Source organism: Kogia breviceps, chromosome 14 (assembly GCF_026419965.1).
Source record: "Kogia breviceps isolate mKogBre1 chromosome 14, mKogBre1 haplotype 1, whole genome shotgun sequence".
Lineage (NCBI taxonomy): Eukaryota > Metazoa > Chordata > Mammalia > Artiodactyla > Physeteridae > Kogia > Kogia breviceps.
This window is the reverse complement of record NC_081323.1, coordinates 49,951,234-49,970,293: the sequence shown is the minus strand read 5'-3', so window position 1 is coordinate 49,970,293 and position 19,060 is coordinate 49,951,234. Positions and strand designations below refer to the sequence as shown.

At 56.9% G+C, this 19,060-nt stretch overlaps 2 protein-coding genes across 18 annotated transcripts in view; both read right to left on the bottom strand.

Annotated features, from left to right (window-relative positions):
• Nucleotides 1-1,609: 1,609 nt before the first annotated feature.
• On the bottom strand, nucleotides 1,610-6,091 carry GFRA4 (GDNF family receptor alpha 4). Its single transcript, XM_059037176.2, has 6 exons — nucleotides 5,914-6,091; nucleotides 3,580-3,925; nucleotides 3,371-3,480; nucleotides 3,142-3,276; nucleotides 2,304-2,395; nucleotides 1,610-2,135 (listed from the first exon to the last, which is right to left on the bottom strand). The coding sequence occupies exons 1-6, from the start codon at nucleotides 5,957-5,959 to the stop codon at nucleotides 2,055-2,057; spliced, it is 810 nt and encodes a 269-aa protein (XP_058893159.2). The 5' UTR covers nucleotides 5,960-6,091; the 3' UTR covers nucleotides 1,610-2,054.
• Nucleotides 6,092-6,303: 212 nt separating this feature from the next.
• Nucleotides 6,304-19,060, bottom strand: part of ADAM33 (ADAM metallopeptidase domain 33) — a 16,018-nt gene continuing 3,261 nt past the window's right edge. Inside the window, exons 4-22 of one of the 17 annotated variants that reach the window (XR_010836662.1) lie at nucleotides 16,796-16,872; nucleotides 14,962-15,037; nucleotides 14,688-14,764; nucleotides 14,412-14,601; nucleotides 14,103-14,168; nucleotides 13,944-14,015; nucleotides 13,616-13,782; nucleotides 13,448-13,532; nucleotides 13,218-13,360; nucleotides 12,519-12,696; nucleotides 12,317-12,406; nucleotides 11,880-12,075; nucleotides 11,623-11,731; nucleotides 11,341-11,539; nucleotides 11,169-11,246; nucleotides 10,977-11,085; nucleotides 10,755-10,902; nucleotides 9,107-9,181; nucleotides 6,304-8,592 (exon numbers count right to left, since the gene is read on the bottom strand). Coding sequence is in view for 6 of the 17 variants with exons in the window: in XM_059037174.2 (XP_058893157.1) it covers nucleotides 8,548-8,592; nucleotides 9,107-9,209; nucleotides 10,755-10,902; nucleotides 10,977-11,085; nucleotides 11,169-11,246; nucleotides 11,341-11,539; nucleotides 11,623-11,731; nucleotides 11,880-12,075; nucleotides 12,317-12,406; nucleotides 12,519-12,696; nucleotides 13,218-13,360; nucleotides 13,448-13,532; nucleotides 13,616-13,782; nucleotides 13,944-14,015; nucleotides 14,103-14,168; nucleotides 14,412-14,601; nucleotides 14,688-14,764; nucleotides 14,962-15,040; nucleotides 16,796-16,872 (2,211 nt within the window). In the remaining 11 variants the exon portion in view is untranslated. Of the gene's footprint in view, nucleotides 8,593-9,106; nucleotides 9,210-10,754; nucleotides 10,903-10,976; nucleotides 11,086-11,168; nucleotides 11,247-11,340; nucleotides 11,540-11,622; nucleotides 11,732-11,879; nucleotides 12,076-12,316; nucleotides 12,407-12,518; nucleotides 12,697-13,217; nucleotides 13,783-13,943; nucleotides 14,016-14,102; nucleotides 14,169-14,411; nucleotides 14,602-14,687; nucleotides 14,859-14,961; nucleotides 15,041-16,795; nucleotides 16,873-19,060 lie in introns of all 17 variants that reach the window. The other 16 variants (XR_010836658.1, XR_010836659.1, XR_010836660.1 and 13 more) reach the window with 16 other exon arrangements.

Below are 19,060 nucleotides of genomic sequence, written 5' to 3'. Positions count from 1 at the left end.
AGTTGTGGCACACGAGCTCAGTAGTTGTGACACACGGGCTCAGTAGTTGTGGTTCGCGGGCTCTAGAGCACAGGCTCAGTAGTTGTGGCGCACAGGCTTAGCTGCTCCACAGCATGTGGGATCTTCCTGGACCAGGGCTCAAACCCTTGTCCCCTGCATTGGCAGGCAGATTCTTAGCCACTGAGCCACCAGGGAAGTCCTAACCTATCACTCTTTAACACTATGTGAATTACATCCTGCAGTCCCTTGTAGCAAATCACCCCTTGTAGCTGTCTGCATTTCAGAAAGGAGGTCGGGGGCTGATAACCCAGAGACTAATAGACCCAATTGCTGGGTTGCCTGATGCCAGCAGTGGCTGTTTTGAAATAATGCACGAAGAATGCAAGAACTTCAGCATTTTGATGCTTATCACTCACTTCCGGACTGTGAACTTCCCCTATAAGAATCCCTGTAATTCCCCAAGGAAGGTGAGGCACAGTTCTCGAGGCGCTAGCCTACTGTGTCTTCCCTTTGCCTGGCAAAGAAAAGAAAAAAGCCTCTATTTCTTATCTTCCAAACCTCTGTCTCCGTATTTCTATTTGGCATCGGTGCATAAGGGAGCCAAGGTTCCGCAACAGTCCCTGCCAAATCTCAACCAAGTTTGAGAAGGAGCAGCCCAGAGACACGGTAACTCATCAGGAGTCCCCAGGCTTTTGAGGAAGGCTTAGTACCTTGACCCCACTGTTCTGCCCTCTCTGCCCAAAACTCCTCCACAGAACTGCAATTTAACACGATGCCCTTGGCATTCTCTGGGTCCACACTGGCCACACAGTGTTTATAAAAAGATTTATGATAAATTTCCCTCCGCTCCAGGAAAGAATTTGACTCTCCACGTGGACAGAAACAGATAAATTATGCAGAAATCATAAAACAAAACCACCATCGCTCCTCTTTCAAGTGTATCAGGGTGAGGCTCTGTGTGCACTGAGGTAGGGCTTCCCTAAGTGAGCACAGTGGGTGATCCCAGGGCTCCCAGGAACACCATAAGTGGAAGTGTGTCAATCAGGGCCTATGTTTGGCTGCAAATAACAGACACCTGGGGAGAAACTGGCTTAAACAAATTAGGGGTATCATTTTTCTCACATAGTAAAGTCCAGAAGAAGGTAGATGGGCTGGTGAGCCACAATGTCATATGGTTCCACTTTCAAGATGGTGCCCATGCTCCCAGGCATTGCCTCCAAGTTCTGGGCAAGAAAAGGGGAGGGTTGAGGCCAGAGGCTAAAGGGCCCAGTCAGCAAGTCTTTTCCTTTTTAAAGAGCTCTCCTGGAAGGCTTATCTGTGAATTTCACTCACTGGCCAGAACTGTGTCACATGAACAGCCCCTAACTGCAAGGGAGGCTGGGACATGTACTTTATCTGATTACTAGCAGAGAATGAGAGAATAAAAAGCAACCAAAGTCCCTGCCACTAGGACCTGAGAGGTGATTCAGTTCAGCATCCACAGATGAGATGATGATGCCTGGAGAGGTTCTGAGGCCACCCAAGTTCTTGGAGGCCAGCAGAGGCACACCCTGTGGCTGACCTTGGTCTCCAGGCTCCCAGGACACAGATCACATGAAAGCAAGGCCAGTCTCAGTGCACATGGATTTATTGAGTTATGGATGCCATTCCTAGTGACAGGCTGAATCACTGGGAAGATGGCCATATGACCAGTGCAATGTAGGGAACTGGATTCTCACTCTAGGTGATGTCCAACAAGCAGCATATTGTGGACAGGAAACACTCTGCCAATGTTAGTTATGGAGTGCAGGTGGCTATCATGATGGGTGGTGCCTAACTGGGAGGATGCCATGACGGCTGTAGTAGTAGAGGGAATTTGCCTACAAGTCCGTTTAAGTCTACCCTTAAAGCATGATAAAAGTGTCCAGAGCTGCAAAGGGCAGTAGGGCAAGAGCACTGGGGCCAGCTTGGGAGGTAAGCCAGTCCCTTTTCAGTGGGGCAGTAGGTCACCAATGAGGCCCAGTATCCCAGGCAGGGTGGGACAGTTGGCTGTTGTCCAAGGTCTGCTGTCCTAGTCAGAGCAGGGGCTGGAGAGCCAGAACAGGGAGCACAGAGAACATGGAGCTCCCCTCCAGGGACGCATCTGCAGAGGACACCTTGGCAGATGAGAGCAGAGTATGAACTTGAGGCAGAAGCCTGGCTCTGCTCTCTGCCACCCCCACCATCCCAGGCCATTCACGCCTCCATCTAGGCCCAACTAGCATGGAAGGGTGGAAAGAGGCAGTGCAGGAGCTGCCACCTCACCACCCCCTCCCTGAACCTACCTGTAGGAGGCTGTGCTCAGGGTCCTGGTGGGGGTCCAGCTGGTCGTGTAGGACTGAGGGCCACCCACCGTCAAAGCCCTGTATGGCTCTATCTGTGGAGGGAGGGGTGCAGGATGGGCTTGACTGAGAAACCCTGGCACAGGGCCCAGCTCCTCAAGGACAAACTGAGACCCTTGGCATCCTGCGTGGGCCCTCCCCAGATAGAAATGGGAAGATAGGACGTCCGCAAGGCTTTTGGAATGGAAGGTGCTGGGCGAGGAATAACAAAATAAAGACAATTGTGTTTAGATGCCTTACATACTGTAGTCTTCTATCCTCACAGGAGCCTGACAATTATCATCCCCATTTTACAGATGGACACAAAAAGGCTTAGAGGAGTTTAACTCTCAGCTAAGTAAGTGGCAGAGTCAGCCTTCAAACCCAGGCCCTCTAACTCCCAAACTGGTCAGCGAACCACCCAGCTATTCAGACCCGAAAGGCAAGATCTTTAATGGGGGGAGTTGGCTGTGCGTGGCGGATGGAACCGCCTCAAAAGTGGCAGAAGCAGGAATCTCGCCTTGTTCCATTCCAGGTCCTAGGAAACTTGTTTTAACTGCCCCACTTCCTGCCCGCAGGGGCACCAGCCTAGACTACCCTAGGATTCTACTTTGGTCTGTGACGTGGTCTCTGGAACCAGCTGGGCGCAGATTGCCAAAGGGGCAAGACGACAGCAGAGGGGGTAAGTGGGCCTACAAGGCTGCCGCTGGGGGCCTCAGTTTCCTCACCGCCAGCTAAGCAGCTTGGGAGTGGGCAATAAGCCCCGACTGGACTCCCTTCCCGCCCCGCCCGGGCCCCTCACCCAAGCAGCGGTTCCTTGTGAAGAGCCCCCGGAAGACTTCGCACTCCTCGCGCCGGTTTCCGCTGGCTCCGCAGTCGCACCAGGGCGCCACGCGCGCGCTTGCGTTGTCCACGTAGTTGGGGGTGACGGCGGTGCCTGCCAAGACCCCGAGAGCAGGATAATCAACCCACCCAGATACAGGCATTCCCAGGAGAGCCCCCACCCCAGCAGGGATCCGGTCGGTGCATACCCACGAGGCCAGCGTAGGCGCGCAGACAGCTGGGGACCTGGTCTCGAAGGCAGCCGTCCAGGTTGCTGGGAGGAGGCGTGCAGGAGGCCTGGAAGGCCAGGAGGCGGGGCCTGCTTGGAGCGGCCGGAAGGCGGTGAGTGGGAGGTGAGTGGGACCCGCCCCCCGCCCGCGAACCCCTCCCCCTCCCTCTACTCCACCTCCTCCAGCACCTGCAGACCCGGCTGTGCTCGCAGGCGTCTAAGGGCGCGAGGCAGGAGGGCGGGGCCGGTTCAGGACCCGAGAAGGCGCAGGAGGGCACGAAGGTCTGGCGCCGGCGCTCGGCGCATGCGGGGCTGCCGCACGGGCAGAAGAGCAGCGCGTGGGTAAGCTCGGGCGGCCCGAGGGCGAAGAAGCGGCGCAGGGCGCGGCGGCAGCGGGCGCGGGGGCAGCCCCCCGGCGCGGCCCGACCCAGGCACTGCACCACGTACGCGGTGCGCAACCGCTGGCATCGCGCATCCGCGGTGCACGCGTCGGCTGCGTCCACGCATCGGTTCGGTGCGACAGCGCTCGGTGACCCTGGTGGAGCGGCGGGCAGGCTGTGGTTGTTGGCGTTCCTTACACACACACAATTCACCTCCGCCTCCCAGTCAGGGCCTCCGAAGATGCGGGGTGCTCAAAACTCGAGGTGGGCAGAATGTGACCCGAATGGGTGAGCGACTGGTACTGACTGACCTTCCGTTGTGGAGTTGGGCAGTGGCGGGGTCAGGGATTTCCTGCAGCACGTCTGGGGTAGATGGGGCGCGTCGAGGCTGGGCCTGGCCTCCCGCAGAAGCTGAGGCCCACACTCCGCAGCCACCACCCCTCACCCATCCAAAGAGAGGTCCATGATATTCCTCTCATTCTCCTGGGCCCCATCTGACACGGAAAACAGCAAGGCTTCTGGGGACCTGGCTCATGGAGACTTATCAGAAGTGGTGCTGAGGACAGTGGCCGCTCCTCTTCCTCTCTGACATGCCGGCACGCCTGACCTTTCTTCCTTTCCTCTCCATCCACCTCCCCCTTGGAGACCCTTTGAGTGGCCTGTAGGTTTCGGGTTCTCCTTTCTTCTTGACCTTCTCTTGCGCCTCCTCCTGCCCCCTGCCTCTGCGTCTTCCCCCTCCATCCTCTTCTGGTGCTCCCTCCTCACCGATCTAACTGGTGCTGCCCCATCTAGATGGACTCTGGTTTCCCCCTGGACTCTCCACTCTCCACCAGCCAGTTAAAAAGATTCTCCACTAGGGCTCTGGGCACTGGAGCAATTTAGGCCTGGCAGCCAGGGTGTGGATTCAAGAGAAGTCCCAGATGGCAGGCCACAGGGCCTGTCTTTAGTCACAGGGCACTCCACTGGGGGCAGAGAGTGTGCCTGGCACAGCCCAGTCACACACCAGGGGTCTGTTGGGCAGTGTGAGCTTTATCCAGAAGTGCCATGGGCCACATCTAAATCCAGCCAAGCTAGGGTCTCTGGAGGTCAGAACTTGGCAGCCCCTTCCTAGGACCTCAGTCACAAAACAAGGCTACCCCTGTCCCTCAGTGCGCTCAGCCTCCAGGAACCTTGCTCAGGTGAGAAGCCTTCTGGCACCAAAGTTTGAGGGAATTTTTCCGACCTGGTTCAACACCCATCTCGGGGGGTGGGGTGTATTTCCTGCAGGGCTGGGAGCAGGGCCCCTCTCTGGCACTGGCCATCTCTTTTGGGTGGCTCTGGAGGAAGGTAGAATAGACACTGAGGGCTTGGAATCGGTCTGTGAGTGGACAGGATGGACAGGAGAGGGGGAAGCCTTTCCTTTCTCTCTCCTTTCCTCCCCTCCAGTCTCCTTCCCTCCCTTCCAGGACTCCAGAGCAGCAGGCAAACTTTGCCCTCCTCTCCCAGCCAAGCCCTCACATCCCCAGGCCGCAGCCACACACAGCAGCACCTAGTGTCTCCTGAGATCTTGGTCCCACTTCTGTTCCTTTGCTTACCTTTTTCCCTCCACCAGGAGCACCCTTACTTCATCTTCACCCTCAAAACAGCACATCTCAGCTCCAAGATCTCCTCTGCCTTAAACGTTTGCCAGATTCCTTTCTCCTCAACCTACACCACCCGGTAAAGTGACCCCTCCCTCCATGATGACCCAGGTGGGGAGGGGGTAGTCCACGCGGGTGGAACAGCAGATGCATGGCATGGAGACACTGAAGATGCAGGGCAAGGAATCAGTGTGAAGCTGCAAGACTGAAGGTGGAGGGCTGGGGCTGGGGGAAGGGTAATAGAGGCAGGAGAGCAGGCAATAGGAAAAAGAAAGCTCCTGGGGCAGAGCTACCAAGGTGAGACTTGGGAGACTTAGGAGGCCGTGGCTCTGTGGGACCCAAAAGATGGAGGCGGGATTCTGTGTCCCCACACCTCGAGCACAGGTGTCTCAATGGTGCCCCTTCCTGCATTTCAGCTTTTCCTAGAGTCACCTTTGCCCTTCCACCTTGTGCTTGAGGACAGAAGAGGATCAGGGACAGAGAAGCCGAGGTTCAGAGGTCTGGGGGAGAAGGCAGCCACTCACCTAGAAGCAGTAGCAGCAGCAACGCGCGTGCCAAGCAGCTGGCCATGCCGGGCAGCAAACAGAGGAGAGGACGACCAGAGGCAGAGCCCCAGTCAGACAGGTGCCTCCTTCCCAGCGCCCCTGAGCCATATGAGATGGAAACCCAAGTGTCTCCGCTGACGTGCTCTTCTGGGGGGAGGAGCCTTTGCATCAGGAATGACCCCCGCCCCCAATGAGTCCCCATCCGGGCTGCACCTTCACACAGATCTGGGAGCCACTGAGTCCAGTGCCTGAATGTGCCTAGATGGATCCCACCACACCCCCCAACACACACACAGCAACGCCCACACAACAACCCAAGGAGACCTTGTCTCTCCCACGCTAAACCATTAACTCTGTGAAACAACACCGTTCTTTTCCTTCTTTTATAGTTTTATTGTTAACTTTTTATTAGCTAATTTTAGACTTGCAGAAAAGTTAGAGCATTGCAAAAATGCTAGCGTTCCCTTTATATCCCTCACCCAGTTTCCCCTAACATCAACATCTTACCTGACCATAGTACAATTATTAAAACTAGAAAATTCATGTTGGTGCAAATCACTTAACTATAGACCACTTTGAATTTCCCCAGTCTTTCCACTAATGTCCTTTTTCTGTTCCAGGATCCCATCTAGCATCCCACATTGCACTTAGTCATCATGTCACCTTAGTTTCTTCCAATCTGTGGTAGTTCCTAAGTCTTTCCTTACAAACTGGGTGCTTCCCTATGTGGCCCTGCATGGTGGGCAGTCCCCCTTCTCGAGGGAAATGCAAGCCATAAAAACTTCTTTCAGTGGCATTAACTTCTCTGTCTCATTGCTATGTCGTCTCTACAAATCAGAATCCCACAGCGAACACAGGAGTGGGCTTTAGCAAACAGTCTCATTCAGCGCCTTCAGCTGGTAGAGTGAAAGCAAGGCCTGAGCCTTGGGTCTGCTTCTCTGCTGCCAGTGGGTGATTGGAAAAATTCCCCATTTCTTCACACCCTATGAAATATGATTTTGCTGCTCCTCCCTGGAGGGGAGGTGAGTTTGCCTCCCAACCCCTGGAACCTGGGCTGGCCCTGTGACTTGTTTGGGCCAAGAGAATGTTATGGAAGTAAAATGTGCCAGTCAGACTCTCAAGAAGCCTGACAAGCTTCCACATACTCTTCTGCAAGAGGAGGTGCGTGAGGTACTTGCCTCAGGATCACAACTACTGATTTTTCTTTTAGCCTCAGGCTCCAAAAATGCCTTGGTATGGAAACTGATCCTGTCTTTAATTAAATTTTTGATATTTTGTTCATCGTGGACTTCTGTATTAATTTTGATCTTTAAAAGTATTACATTAAAATATTTCTTATCTTGATTACTTTTTGTGCCCAAGGTGAATGCCTCCCTTGTCTCACTCTAATCCTGGTCCTGCTCTCTTAGAACCCTCCCCAGCTATTATGTGAACAGGCCTGGGCTAGCCGGCTTATCCCCATCACCCTAGCCAACAGCCAGCCAACCCCAGAAGCAGCGACCAGCAGTTGATTGCAAATGTATAAGTGAGCTGAGCTGAGACCAACCACCAGCTGACTTGCCAATTCACAGAATTGGTTATTGTTTTAAGCTACTAAGTTTTGGGTTGGTCTTGTTATGTAGCAACAGCTAGCTGATAAAGAAGGTCACTCAGCAACTTTTGCATGAAGCAAGGGGAGAGAGTAAATGGCTGCTGAGAGTATCCAGGGGAGGCAGGAGAGGTGGAGCAAAGGGAACATTCAAGCTAAGCAACACCATCCTATGCCCCATACATACGGAGCCTGGCTGTCATCTGAGGCTCCACCCACCAGCCACCACCCTTTGTCACCCTCAGGGAGCCCTATGGTGTTGAATTTACAGACAGAAAAGACAGAAGTCCCAGGGCAACATGTCTTTCTTCTGACTTCTACTTTGGTGTCCTTTCCAAAATGGCTTCCTTTGTCCCCTTCCATGGAATGGAGGACAGGCTGATTAATGTCCAAAGTAAGGGGACTGCAGCAGGCCCCATGCTTCTCTGAAACCTCAGCTAAGGACTAGAAGTGGGGTGGGGCTGAGGAAGCATCTGAGGGACAAGAGAGGGTAGGAGACGGCAGGAAGGAAGGTCCCAAGGATTTCGTTTGTTTTGCAGGGGCCAGGCTCCAGGGAAGTGGACTTAAGTCTGAAATGTAGGGCCCCTAGAGTCCAGGTTTCTGGCCCAGCAGTCACTGTCCTCCAAAGAGCTAGGTCCGAATAAAGTGAGTGTAGCAGACACACCTAGGCTGCCTGGACATAGGCCTCTCTGGGTGCCCAGCATGACCCAGCGCCCCCTAGTGACAGGAGGTCATTGACTACATGACCTTCCCTCCTGGGACTGATGGATTCTTGCTTGAGCTGGAGGGTGTACCCTAGCAGGATCCCGCAGCCCTAAGGAATGGGGACAGCACTGAGCAAATTTTGATGAGGCTCCAAGGTCCTGGAGTAGGTGGTGTGGCGGTAACTCAGGGAAGAAATTTCGAAGCTGCCTGAAGGTGCAAGAGGTCTGCTGACTCGCTGGCTCCGCCCCTAGGGGGCGGGGTCCAAGTTCCTGGTGTGGCTGGCAGTAGCCACCTGTCCTTAAGTCTTCTCATCTCAGGAGTCACTTTTCACCAGAGACAGGATCTTGGCTTTTGGACTCTACCTGCTGAGAATGACGTGGGGGAGGGTCATCCCCTGAGGGCTGGGACCCCAGTCTGCAAGTCATGCATCAGGGACCCCCTGTCCTCCCTCAGGGAAAACCAGTAACCCAGGAAGAGCCAGAACTTCTTCCTCCCCTGCCCCAGGGGCCTCCAGCATCTGGCCCCAGACAACAGCTTCTCCACGAGGTCTGTCTCATTTCCATACTATAAGCTCAAAAACCTCAGAGTGGGACTTCCCTGGTGGTCCAATGGCTAAGACTTTGCACTCCCAATGCAGGGGGCCCTGGTTCAATCCCTGGTCGGGGAACAAGATCCCACAAGCCGCAACTAAGAGTTCACATGCTGCAAATAAAGATCCCATGTGCCACAACAAAGATCCTGCATGTTGCAACTAAGACCCAATGCAGCCAAATAAATAAATATTTTAAAAAAGAAAAAAAAAACCTCAGAGTAAGGGACTGTGAGATGAGGGGCAAGAGGTGGATGGGTGAGCAATGGGAAGTGGAGGGCCCCACCTACCTTGGGGGTACAAGCAGGGCCGTGGGGCACAGGCTTCTCAAGGTGGCTGTTAGGCTCTGGCAGAGTTCTCAAGGTCTGCGGAGCAATAGGTGGGGGAAGAGTGCTGTGAACATAGGTGGCAAGAGTCCCTGATGCAGGGTGGGGCACAGGGGCTCAAGGTGGCTGGGTGCTAAGTGGAGAGGAGGGGGCCCATCTGGAAGGAGGCAGAAGACAAGAGGCCATCCCTGTCCTTCCCTCCCTATCTCCCACTGTGCCTCACGCACCCAGGGGCCAGGGCTCTGCAGTGGCTGTCAGGCCCAACTCCATTAGGTGAACACTGCCTAGAGGGTGGCCCCTGCATGGGCCATCTTTGGGTCTGAGCAGTGGATAAGAGGCCAGGAGATTGAGACAGTGACCGTTAGTAGGGCACCCTGGGGCCTCTTCCCTGCAGCCAGAGGCTTGCACCCAGGTTGTTCTGTCCAGCTCACTTCCTGCTCCCTCCTGAGAGGAGCCCTTGGGGTCCAGGCTTCAGTTGAGACTCATGCTTTCCCAGGGCCTCTGACACTTCCTCTCTCCAGCCCTGATATTTCTCCTAAACTCTGGAACCACCCCAGCATCCTCCAGATGTTGGCATCACTCAGGTCCCAAAGAGGGGCGGACTTCCTTCCCCAGTGGTACCTGTATTTGTGCTCCTTGTCATTGGGTGGCCCTGCTGCCCTTGATGACTCCAAGCTATGCTCGGCTGCTCACACCCCATCTCCCAGGGCCTTACCACTTCCTTTGATGTCTCTTTGAAACAGTATCCTCAATACTTCACCTGGCTGATGACATGCATTTGCTGCCCCCCCCATAAGCCCCCAGTGATGACACACCAAGCTCTGACCACCTTGATCCTCTGCTCACAGACCCACAATCAACACTAATTGTGTCAAGGCCCTCTCAGCTGGTGCCCTGCCCCTGTTTGGGATGCCCTCTTCCTCCATTTCCAGCCCAAACTTTGCCCTCTCCCTCAGCTTGCCCAGAACGTTCCCAAGGCCAGGCTGTGTCAGATGTGGTCATAGGGCTCATGCCTTGCCCAATGCCCAGTGAAGGGGCAGCCCTAGACTGACCATGCTTGGTATCATGTGACCCTCATCCCAGGTCGTGGAGAACTGGGTTAGGGGCAGGCCCTTGGCACAAGGGCAGCCAGCACCATAGCTGCCCAGCAGTAGTGAAAGGAAAGATGTGCTGGGCCCAGCATTTGGGAACTTGAAGTGGGTAACAGCAGAGATTTAGGCAGAGGAAATGCCAGAAGGCTGAAAGCTCATGAGAGAGAAGCTGGAGAGGCCTTGTAGGGTACACTGGAGCACGAATTGCATTATAAGCTGGTGAAAAAGCAGGGCAAATTCAAGAAGGAGGCAGCCTCTTGGTGGGAGAAAAGAAGATATGGACAAGAGGCAATGAAGCAGTGGGGGCCAGTAGAGGGCCCTGCATGGATCCACGCCTTTGGCTTCACTGGAAGGCCACTGGGGCCTTCTGCTCAATGCTCCATTGCCTTTGCCTGCCTCTCTGCACCTGGGGGCAGGGCCTGAGGACCCCACCCCAGCTGCCCCAGGTCCAGCAGAGCTCTGAGGAGCAGGAACCAAAGGAGTGGGCTCAGGGAGCAGAAACCCTAGCCCTCAGTGCCTACCCACTGCACATGGGGTCCCTCCTTGAGCCCCAAAGGCATTGTTGGAGACGGAGTTCTGGGTGCCGGCAGCAGCACCAGGCCAGGCCAGCCCCAGGGAGCAGAGGCAGCAGAAAACTAAGGATCACCGCCAGCGTGAAGGTGTCCTGGCCTGCGGAGGACAGGGTATGGCTGAGTCCTGAGGCGCATCACAGGGGCCCTCCCCACTTGCCCCCATGGGCGCACTTTCAGGCTGCATAGGACCGCTGTCCACACTACCACCAAACCCTGGCTTGTCACAGGAAGGCGGAGCCCAGCCCAGAGCACAGTGGCAATTATGGTTACTATTGCAAACCTGCAGTGGAAAAGAGAAAAGGAGGGTCCCACGAGATCAGGGACTTCCAAGGTCACCTCCCACACACCTTTCAGGCCACTCACCCCGCGACCATGGCAGGCGGTCAGGCAGAGCTCCAGCTCTCGGAAGGTAGTGTTCTGGCAGCGCCTTTCCTGGCACACCTATGGGCAGTGTGTGCACTGGGCAGTGAGGGGGAGTGATACTTTGGACTGCAGGACTCAAGTGGCACAGAGGGGTTGGGTGGGCAGGGCTCACCATTCTAGGTCCACACTGGGTGCCTGACTCTACCAGGCCCAAATCAGGCAGGTCCAGCTGGGTGCCGGGCAGCACGAGGGCTCCCTTGCAGGTCACCTGGAGGCTGCCTAGGGATACGGTGGAGTCCACTGGCACCATGTGTGGCGCCAGTGCGCTCTGCTCCCCGCCCTGGCACTGCAGTTTCCCACACTGCGCATCGCTAGGGATGAAGTGCAGGATAGTCAAACAGCGTGGAGTTTCTCCATACCCTCTTCCCCAGCTTCCGCTCCCTCCGCTCCCCACCTCTGCGCACAGGGAACGAAGCTGTTGTCGCCCTGCTGGCCGCAGTTCCCATGGGCGTCTCCCGCAGAGTTCACAACCCGGAAACAGGCCTCCGGGGCTGGGCGGGAGCCTGAGGAAGCATGGGCGGGACTGGGCGGGGGGCAGCCCAGACCGGAACCACGCCCCTTCTGCCTCAGTTTTCCCCAGCCCACCTCCCCCTAGAGCATTAAGCTGAGCAGACCGGAGGATGTGGAGGGAGGGCGCGCTCTTGGTCTCACCAGGCCCCCAGAGCTGCTGGCACTGATGCTCCAGCGTGGGACACGCGCCGTCCCGGCAGTAGCCGCGGCCTCTGGCGCAGGGCGAGCCGTCCAGTAGGTAAATGTCGGGGGGGCAATAGGGGGAGGCGCCCGTGCAGAATTCAGGGAGGTCACAGTCGCCCGCAGACCGGCGGCAAGGCGCACCCGCCGGCTTCAGCTACGCAGGTGACCCGGGTGGAGGGAAGGCGGCGAGGCATAGAAAGAAAACGAACAGTTGGAGATCCACTTCGAGAGCGCCAATCGGACACGAGAGAGCCCTGTGGGGAGGTCCAGGCGAACCCACGCACAGAGCAGAGCCAGCACCCGCAAGGGGGACCGGAGGGCGCCGATTAGCCAAGACCAACAGGCCGGCTCCCAAGTACCCCCAACCCTCACCCCCGAGCCTCCCATACCCTCACCAGGCAGTGTGCGCAGCAGTCCCCGTGGGTGCACTGGGCCCCCGCACGCAGTGAGCAGTTGTGGGCATAGCAGCAGGAGTCCGGGCACTCCTGGAGCCGGAAAGGCGAGGAGGGACCAGGTGTGGGTGCAGCGCCCAGACCTCCGGGGAGGGGGCGGGCGGGGACTAGCTTGGTCCCCCGGGGCTGGTCGTGAGGACCCGACCTGGCCGGCGCCGCAGTCGCACTCCTCGCCCTCTTCCACGAAGCCATTCCCGCAGTGCGCCCGGGGCACCAGGAGGCCGGAGTCCGGCGCGTTGGAGAGGCACGCGCCCCCTCCCTTGCTGAAGAAGGAGCGCAGCTGGCGGCGGCTGCAGGCGCTAAACACTCGCGGGAATGGGTGCCTACGGGCGGGGGAGGGCGTCGGGCGTACGAGCACCACCCCCTGCCAACCCCTACTCATCTCCAATCCCCTCCCCCCGGCACACAGGTGCTATGCAGCCGCCGGATGCGCGAACACCGCCTGAGCAACTGGCGGCTAGAATTTTCTAGAGGCAGAGCCCAGAGAGGGTAAGTAACTCGCGCAAAGTCACACGGCGAGCGCGAGGCAGGAGGGTGTGACGCCAAGAGCGGGCAGCCCAGGACCTAAGGTCGAATCCCAACCCAGCGCCTCTCCTCCTGGGGTTGGAATCACCTCGCAAGGTTGTCCGAAAGTAATTTATCATATCGTGAGAATCCACTTTGCCTGCGTTCCCTACACTTCAGCCTCATAAACAACCCTCAGGGCAGGCACTATCATCATCATCCCCATTTCACAGAATAAGAAACTGAGGGATAACCATTTCGCCCAAAGAAATGCCGCTGAGGAAGGCCCGGGTCCCGCGGAGCCTGTCTTGCAGCCCCGCCCCCGCCCCGGCGCGGGTACCGGGTAGCTGCGGCCATCACGCAGCCGCCCTGCTCCGCCGCTGCCTCCACGCAGCAGCCGTCGGGGTCGTGGCTGAGGCCGAGGCTGTGGCCTATCTCGTGGGCCATGGTGGCTGCAGCACCGATGGGGAGCTCCGAGTGGTCCTGGGAGGGCGTGGGGACGGTCACTGCGGGCTGCGGGGACCACCCCCCAGCACCTCTCCTCCTCCTCCCGTCCTGCGTGGCGCTCACGGTGCTCACGCCTCCAGAGCTCTCCGCGCGGCACATGCCCTCGACCGGCGCCAGGCCCACGGTGGCGCCCTGGAAGGCGCGGCCCCTGAGGGAGGAGCGCGGCTTGACCGGGCGGGCCAGGAGTCCGGGTCGCCCGGCCGGGACCGCGTAGGGGTCGGAGGCACCCACGTGAGCAGCTGAGCCGAGTCGTGTGGCTGCCGCGCCCACAGTCCCTGTCGCCACTGCAGGAAAGCCCAGAGCGTGGCGTTCGCGTCTGGCGTGACGCGGCTCTGGTCCTCCTTGGTCCACACTTCCAGGCCGGTCAGCGCCACCTGAATGTCCAGAGTCCTGAGAATCTGCGGGCGTGGCGGGGCACGGCTGAAGCGGGGGGCCGCCGCGGTGCCCGTGCTCCTCCATGGGAGCGCCCCTCTTTCCTCCCCTCGTTCCCTCTCCCCATCTCCAAGCCTTCCCCTGTCTTGGTCACCCCCAAAAGGGCTCTTCCCCCAGCCGACCCAACCTGATCCACATAGCTGGCGACCTCCAGAAGACGCTGTTTGGTGTGGTTCAAGTTCCGGTGCTGGGTCAAGAACTAGAAAAGCAGCAAGCAGTACCCCGTGTGAGGATGGTCTGAGCTCACCCCATCCAGTCCTGCCAACCCCCTTGGGGCTTCTCTCACCAGGGTGTGATCCGCCACTATGTACAGCTCCAGGTACCTCGGGCTCCCCAGGGACTCCCGCCTCTCCTGGGGAGGCGGCAATGGTGACCCTGAGTGGCAGGCTGCTGGGCGTGAGCCCTGACCACCAACCCCAATTCCCAGAAAGCACAAAGTTAACTTTAAAATTGTGCTAGAACTTGTTTCTTCAGCCTCCAAATAAAAATGTCAGGACAGGAGGCCCTGAATTGGGGCTGCACATTCCTGTCTCTTCTGATTTTAAAGGGCTCTGGATACTGCATTCCTATGCCCACCCCTGCCCGTGCTCCTGACCCTGATCTGGGTGGCACACGAAAGGCTGGCCATGTCCCTTTTGTCCCCTGGGTCCCTGTAGCCACAGGCCCCTTTCCAGCTGAGCAGCTGCTCCGTCCGGAAGATCTTGTGGGTCAAGAAGTCTTTGGAGTCCCCAGCTGGCCAAGGATGCACATAATAGCTGGCATTTCTGCTGAGTGTGATCAGGCCCCTAGGGTGCAAAGCAGTACAGGGGTGGGCAGTAAGGGAACTCTTTCCCTAGCCCCAGGCTCAGCCCCCTCCCCCAGAACTCCTCACCTCATCCCAGAGCAGATGCTGAGGACTACCCAGGAGTCCAGGAAGCCCCTCACACGCCCATGGTAGTGGCAATGATCCTGGAGAGCAAAGGACCCAGCCCCAAATCTCAGCCAGGACTGAAGTGGGAGGGGCAAGAAAGAAAGCATGGTGGGGGACTGGCTCCAGCTTCTCCTTAGGAACAGGAGGAGAATGGGGGAAATGGTGGAGAGGCCCTTGGTGGGTGCATACCCCAGCACTCCTCACCCTGTCCTCAGAGTCCATGGAAGTATCTCACCGTGTGGTTGGGGAACAGCACTACTGGCTGCCCATCTGGGCTGTAGTGGGTTTCTGTGTATCCTGGAGCCAGCAGCCTGCTGGGAGTGGGTGTTGCAGAAATTACTTAATCCAGCCCTGCCTCCTCCAGGATGCCCTCTGGTCTTCCTCCCTGATTGCTAATTGAGTAGCTGTATGAGTGAGGCGCAGGGCTAGCACTTAGGAAGCAGCCAAAGTGCGTTTTAGGGAAGGGACAGGAGTGACTGTGCATTGCTCAGCTCAGAAAAATCTTGGGCTAGAGTGAGCAAGGTGAAGGCCGGGAAGGAGCCTTGGTGATGGCTTAGATGTGGAAATGGGCGTGTGGGAAGCATCAGGGAGGAACAGGAACGCGGGAAAGTTTGTGGTTCACCTGGAGCCTGTGGCAGACAGCTGGATCCACAGGTCAGGGGTGTTAGAAAGAGACTTGGGCAGGAGGAGAGGAGTCAGGAGACACTGCCAATGAGGTGGGACTTGGAGCCAAGGAAGTGTGTGAACTCCCTAGGTGGCCCTGGCTGCTGCCTACCCTTGTTGGGCATCTGGACAACCCTCTAGCCCACCTCCTCCCATTCAGAGTTCCTTCAAATCTTCTCCTCAGGCTCCCAGATCCCACATATCTCCCCACCTGTCCTTCACTGATGCTCACCCCCTGCTTCCAGAGAAAACAGAATCCACACCTGCTCCTGCCCTGCCCGTCTGAGCAGGGATCCTCCTCCCCTCCTTCTCCAGACCCCACTCAAGTAATTTAATTCATCTTCAGGCTCCATCTCATCAGGATCCTTCCCACCAAGATGGATCAACCATAAGTCAATTTCTCTTCTTTAAAGAAAATCCTTCACCCCACCTCACCTTGACCTCTTTACCCACAGACTGCCCCCTAAGACTTGTGATGCCTGCTTCTCCACTTCCCAGTCTTACTTCCTCCTCCAGCTTTGCTCCCCCACTCCACCCACATACTCAACCTTAGGAGGGAGGTGATGTGATCACCCTTTTTAACACATGGGGACATTGAACCCCAGAGAAACTATGGTTAGGCATGGCGGAACCTGAGTTCCACCTGAGTTTGTTCCCAGTGCCTGGGGGAGAATAAAGCATGTGTAGAGTGCTCAAAACAGTGCCTGCGATGAAATAAGCACTTGATAAATGAAAGCTGTTGATAACACAATCTAGATGGTTTCACAAACCCACGCTCCATCTTAGACATTCACCTCACCCAGCCCAGCTCTGCCTGCTCATTCACCAGCTCAGAATCTTTGGCTTTGCACCATCCTGGACACTCAGCACCTAAATGGCCTTCTGTGATCTGGCCCTGCTAGGACTCCCCAAATTTGTTTCCCCTTGCTCCCCTCTCTCAGATGGAGACTCCCCAGGCAAGCCAGACAAATTGCCACCCCCGCCTTGAATGTGCCTTGACCTAGGTAGCCACTGTACCTTTGTCCCTGGCATTCCTGAAGCCTGGAGCACCCACCCATCTTTGGAATCCATCTTGGATTCTCTTTTGACTCAGCACACCCTGTGAGCACCCACCAGGTGATGCTCACTCATTCCTGGCAGGAAGCTGACAAGATGTTTCTGGGGCTGGGATAAGAGATGTGCCCCACAGCAGTGCTGACCCAGCCTCAGTAGCCCACTTCAATCTCGAGGGAGCCAGTCATGGGCTAACATTGACTCACCCTGTCACCTGCACCTCCTCCTCTGGGGCTCTCACCCCATCCAGCCTCCGTCTGGGGTTCCCATCAGTCTCTGTCCCCAGCACTGATCCCTCCCCAGAGAGAGGGGCTATTCTTGGCTCCCAGCTCTTTCCCCGGCCTGGTACTCACTGATTCTTCTCCAGCTCTAGCAGGAGGTCCTGGCCTTCAGCCTTCAAGGCCACCAGCCTCACCTCTAGCTTCGAGACCTGTGCAAGAAGGAGTGTAGGGCTGAGAGGGCAGACATCCAGGTCCCCTGCCTGCCAGGGAGCAGGAAGGATGTGGAGCTGACTGACGAGGGAGTTCATGGGGAGAGCACAGGGGCATGGGGCAGAAGGCCCCTGCTTGCCATTGTGGGTGTGGATGGGTGTGGAGTGAGAACTTGCAAAGATGCTCTCAAACTCAGAATGTTTGTTGTTCTGACAGCAGCCATTTGACAGCGCCTGCTAGGTGCACTCCATATCCTCCCTGGAGAGACAAGTGGTCTCAGAAAGATGCCATGCCTTGCCCAAGATTACTGGGCTCTTCCTCTGGTCTTCCCTCCTCTTTCATGCCCAGAAGGCTTCCTCTAAGCAGGGAGGAGAGTGGGGTAGCCACAACTCAGGCCTCCTCACAACCTCTCCTTTCTGTAACTTGCTGTTCCCCACTCCCTGTAGAATTCAGACTTAGTACCTCCACCTCTAATGCTGACTAGCTGCCCCCCTGCAAATTTTCCTACGCCTCTAGCAGGCTCGCCCCACACCTGCTTCACTGAGCCTGTGAGGTAAACACTGACTCACACGCCTTGCCAAGAGAAAAACTCTGGTTTTCTTGGCTAGATGTCAGGAGGGTGGGCCTGGGCCAGCCTGCCCACCTCTCCTTCCCCTACCCTCTTTGCTGCTTCCAACCTGTGGGAATACCCCCATCTGCCTGCTTTGTCCACTCCCTGGCTGGGGGCCCAGAGCTGGAGTGGGCCAGGAGCCTCCTGGAGAGCAGCTGTGTCTTTGGAATGTTGGCCCCCACTCTTGCTGGCCCTTCCCTTTTATCCCACAATGCACTGGCCTGGGACCCAGGCCAAGAGGCTCAGAGTCTTGTGGGGAGGGCCTTCCTCTGCAGGTGGGGAGCAAATAGTCCCCTCCCCCAGCCAAAGGCAGCCCTAGGCCCCAAGCATGAGCTCATGTGGCCGGAATGCCACTTGTTTTATTGGAGAAAGGTTTGCACTGAGGAAAGGAGGCAGCCCAGATGGAAAGCTTCCTCTTGCCCCACCCGCATCCCTCTCTCTGTTCCTCTGCAGCCCCTGCTGTCCTCATTTCTTGCCTTCCTGGTGACCCTGCCCTTCACCATGCACTCCATCTCCAACCTAAAATGTAGGTGTTTCCTGCCTCTGGGACAGGACTCCCTGCCACTCTGTCTGCTGTCCTCACCTTGGCAGCCTTCTCAGGGACAGAAAAATTGAGGAAAGCAAATTCCCTCTGGCACGCCCCTCCTGTTTGGTCACAGCCCAGGCCAGGCCCAGAGGGAGGTCCTCAGTCAGGGTGGTCTCAGCATGTGATGTACCTTTCCCTATGCGGGTGATGAACAATCTCAAAGCTCAGGCTGGAACCATGCTGACCACTTGAATGGGGTCCCTGAGGGCCTGGGGGACCCAGTGAGGGCCCTAGGTTGAGAGTTGCTGGGCCTGTGGTGTCCCCCGGCCTACATAGCAGTGCTCTCCTGCCTTCCTCCTTGCAGGCTTGGACAGTGGATTGTCCTCTCTTTCCTGAAAATTCATGATGAAAAGGGTGCTCTAGGCTTGGAGAATATTGGCCAATGGTTTCTTCTGGGTTAAAGAGCTGTGTGACCTTGGGCAGTTTCTCCAGCCTCTCTGGGCTTCAGTTTGCCCCTCTGTGAAATGGGCATACAAAGGCTGTTGGTCTCCATGCAGCACAGCTGTGTGGCACATACAGATGGGGGCGAGGTTATTCTGAAAGTGTGTGATGGATGGCTGTTGGGAGGAGACTGGGACAGAGCATCCAGAAGAAGCAAAACGGGGTGGGCTTGCATTTGGGGGCACTAGGAGAGAGTGACTACTGGGCAGATTTGGCGTGAGCCAGTGAGACAAGTTTCAGGGCCCTAAATGGCAGGGTCCTGGAGAGGACAGCAATGCATCCACAGGGTCACATGTTCTGGTAAACTTTGCAAAAGGAAGATATTTTGGTGTTTTCTTAAAGAGGTCCTTGAAAAGCTTCTGGCCCCGCCTCTGCTTGATGGGGTGGAGGTGGCCTGAATAACACTGGGAAGAGATGGTTAGGGAGGAGGTGGGGGAGAGGAAACTGGAAAATGACTTCCATGTGTGTAGCCTCTCTCCATCTAGACATCTCCCACCCGCCCCTGCCAAACCTTCGGGGAGGGGCCTGACTCTGGGGATCTAGGGACCCC

What these genes read in the sequence shown, in the direction of transcription:
- GFRA4 (XM_059037176.2), bottom strand. Translation starts at nt 5,959, where the DNA reads ATGGCCAGCTGCTTGGCACGCGCGTTGCTGCTGCTACTGCTTCTAG. An exon ending in CACAAGGAACCGCTGCTTGG is followed by an intron (nt 2,396 to 3,141) that starts GTGAGGGGCCCG and finishes CTCCCTCCACAG; the next exon opens with ATAGAGCCATACAGGGCTTT. An exon ending in CTGAGCACAGCCTCCTACAG is followed by an intron (nt 2,136 to 2,303) that starts GTAGGTTCAGGG and finishes TCATCTGCCAAG; the next exon opens with GTGTCCTCTGCAGATGCGTC.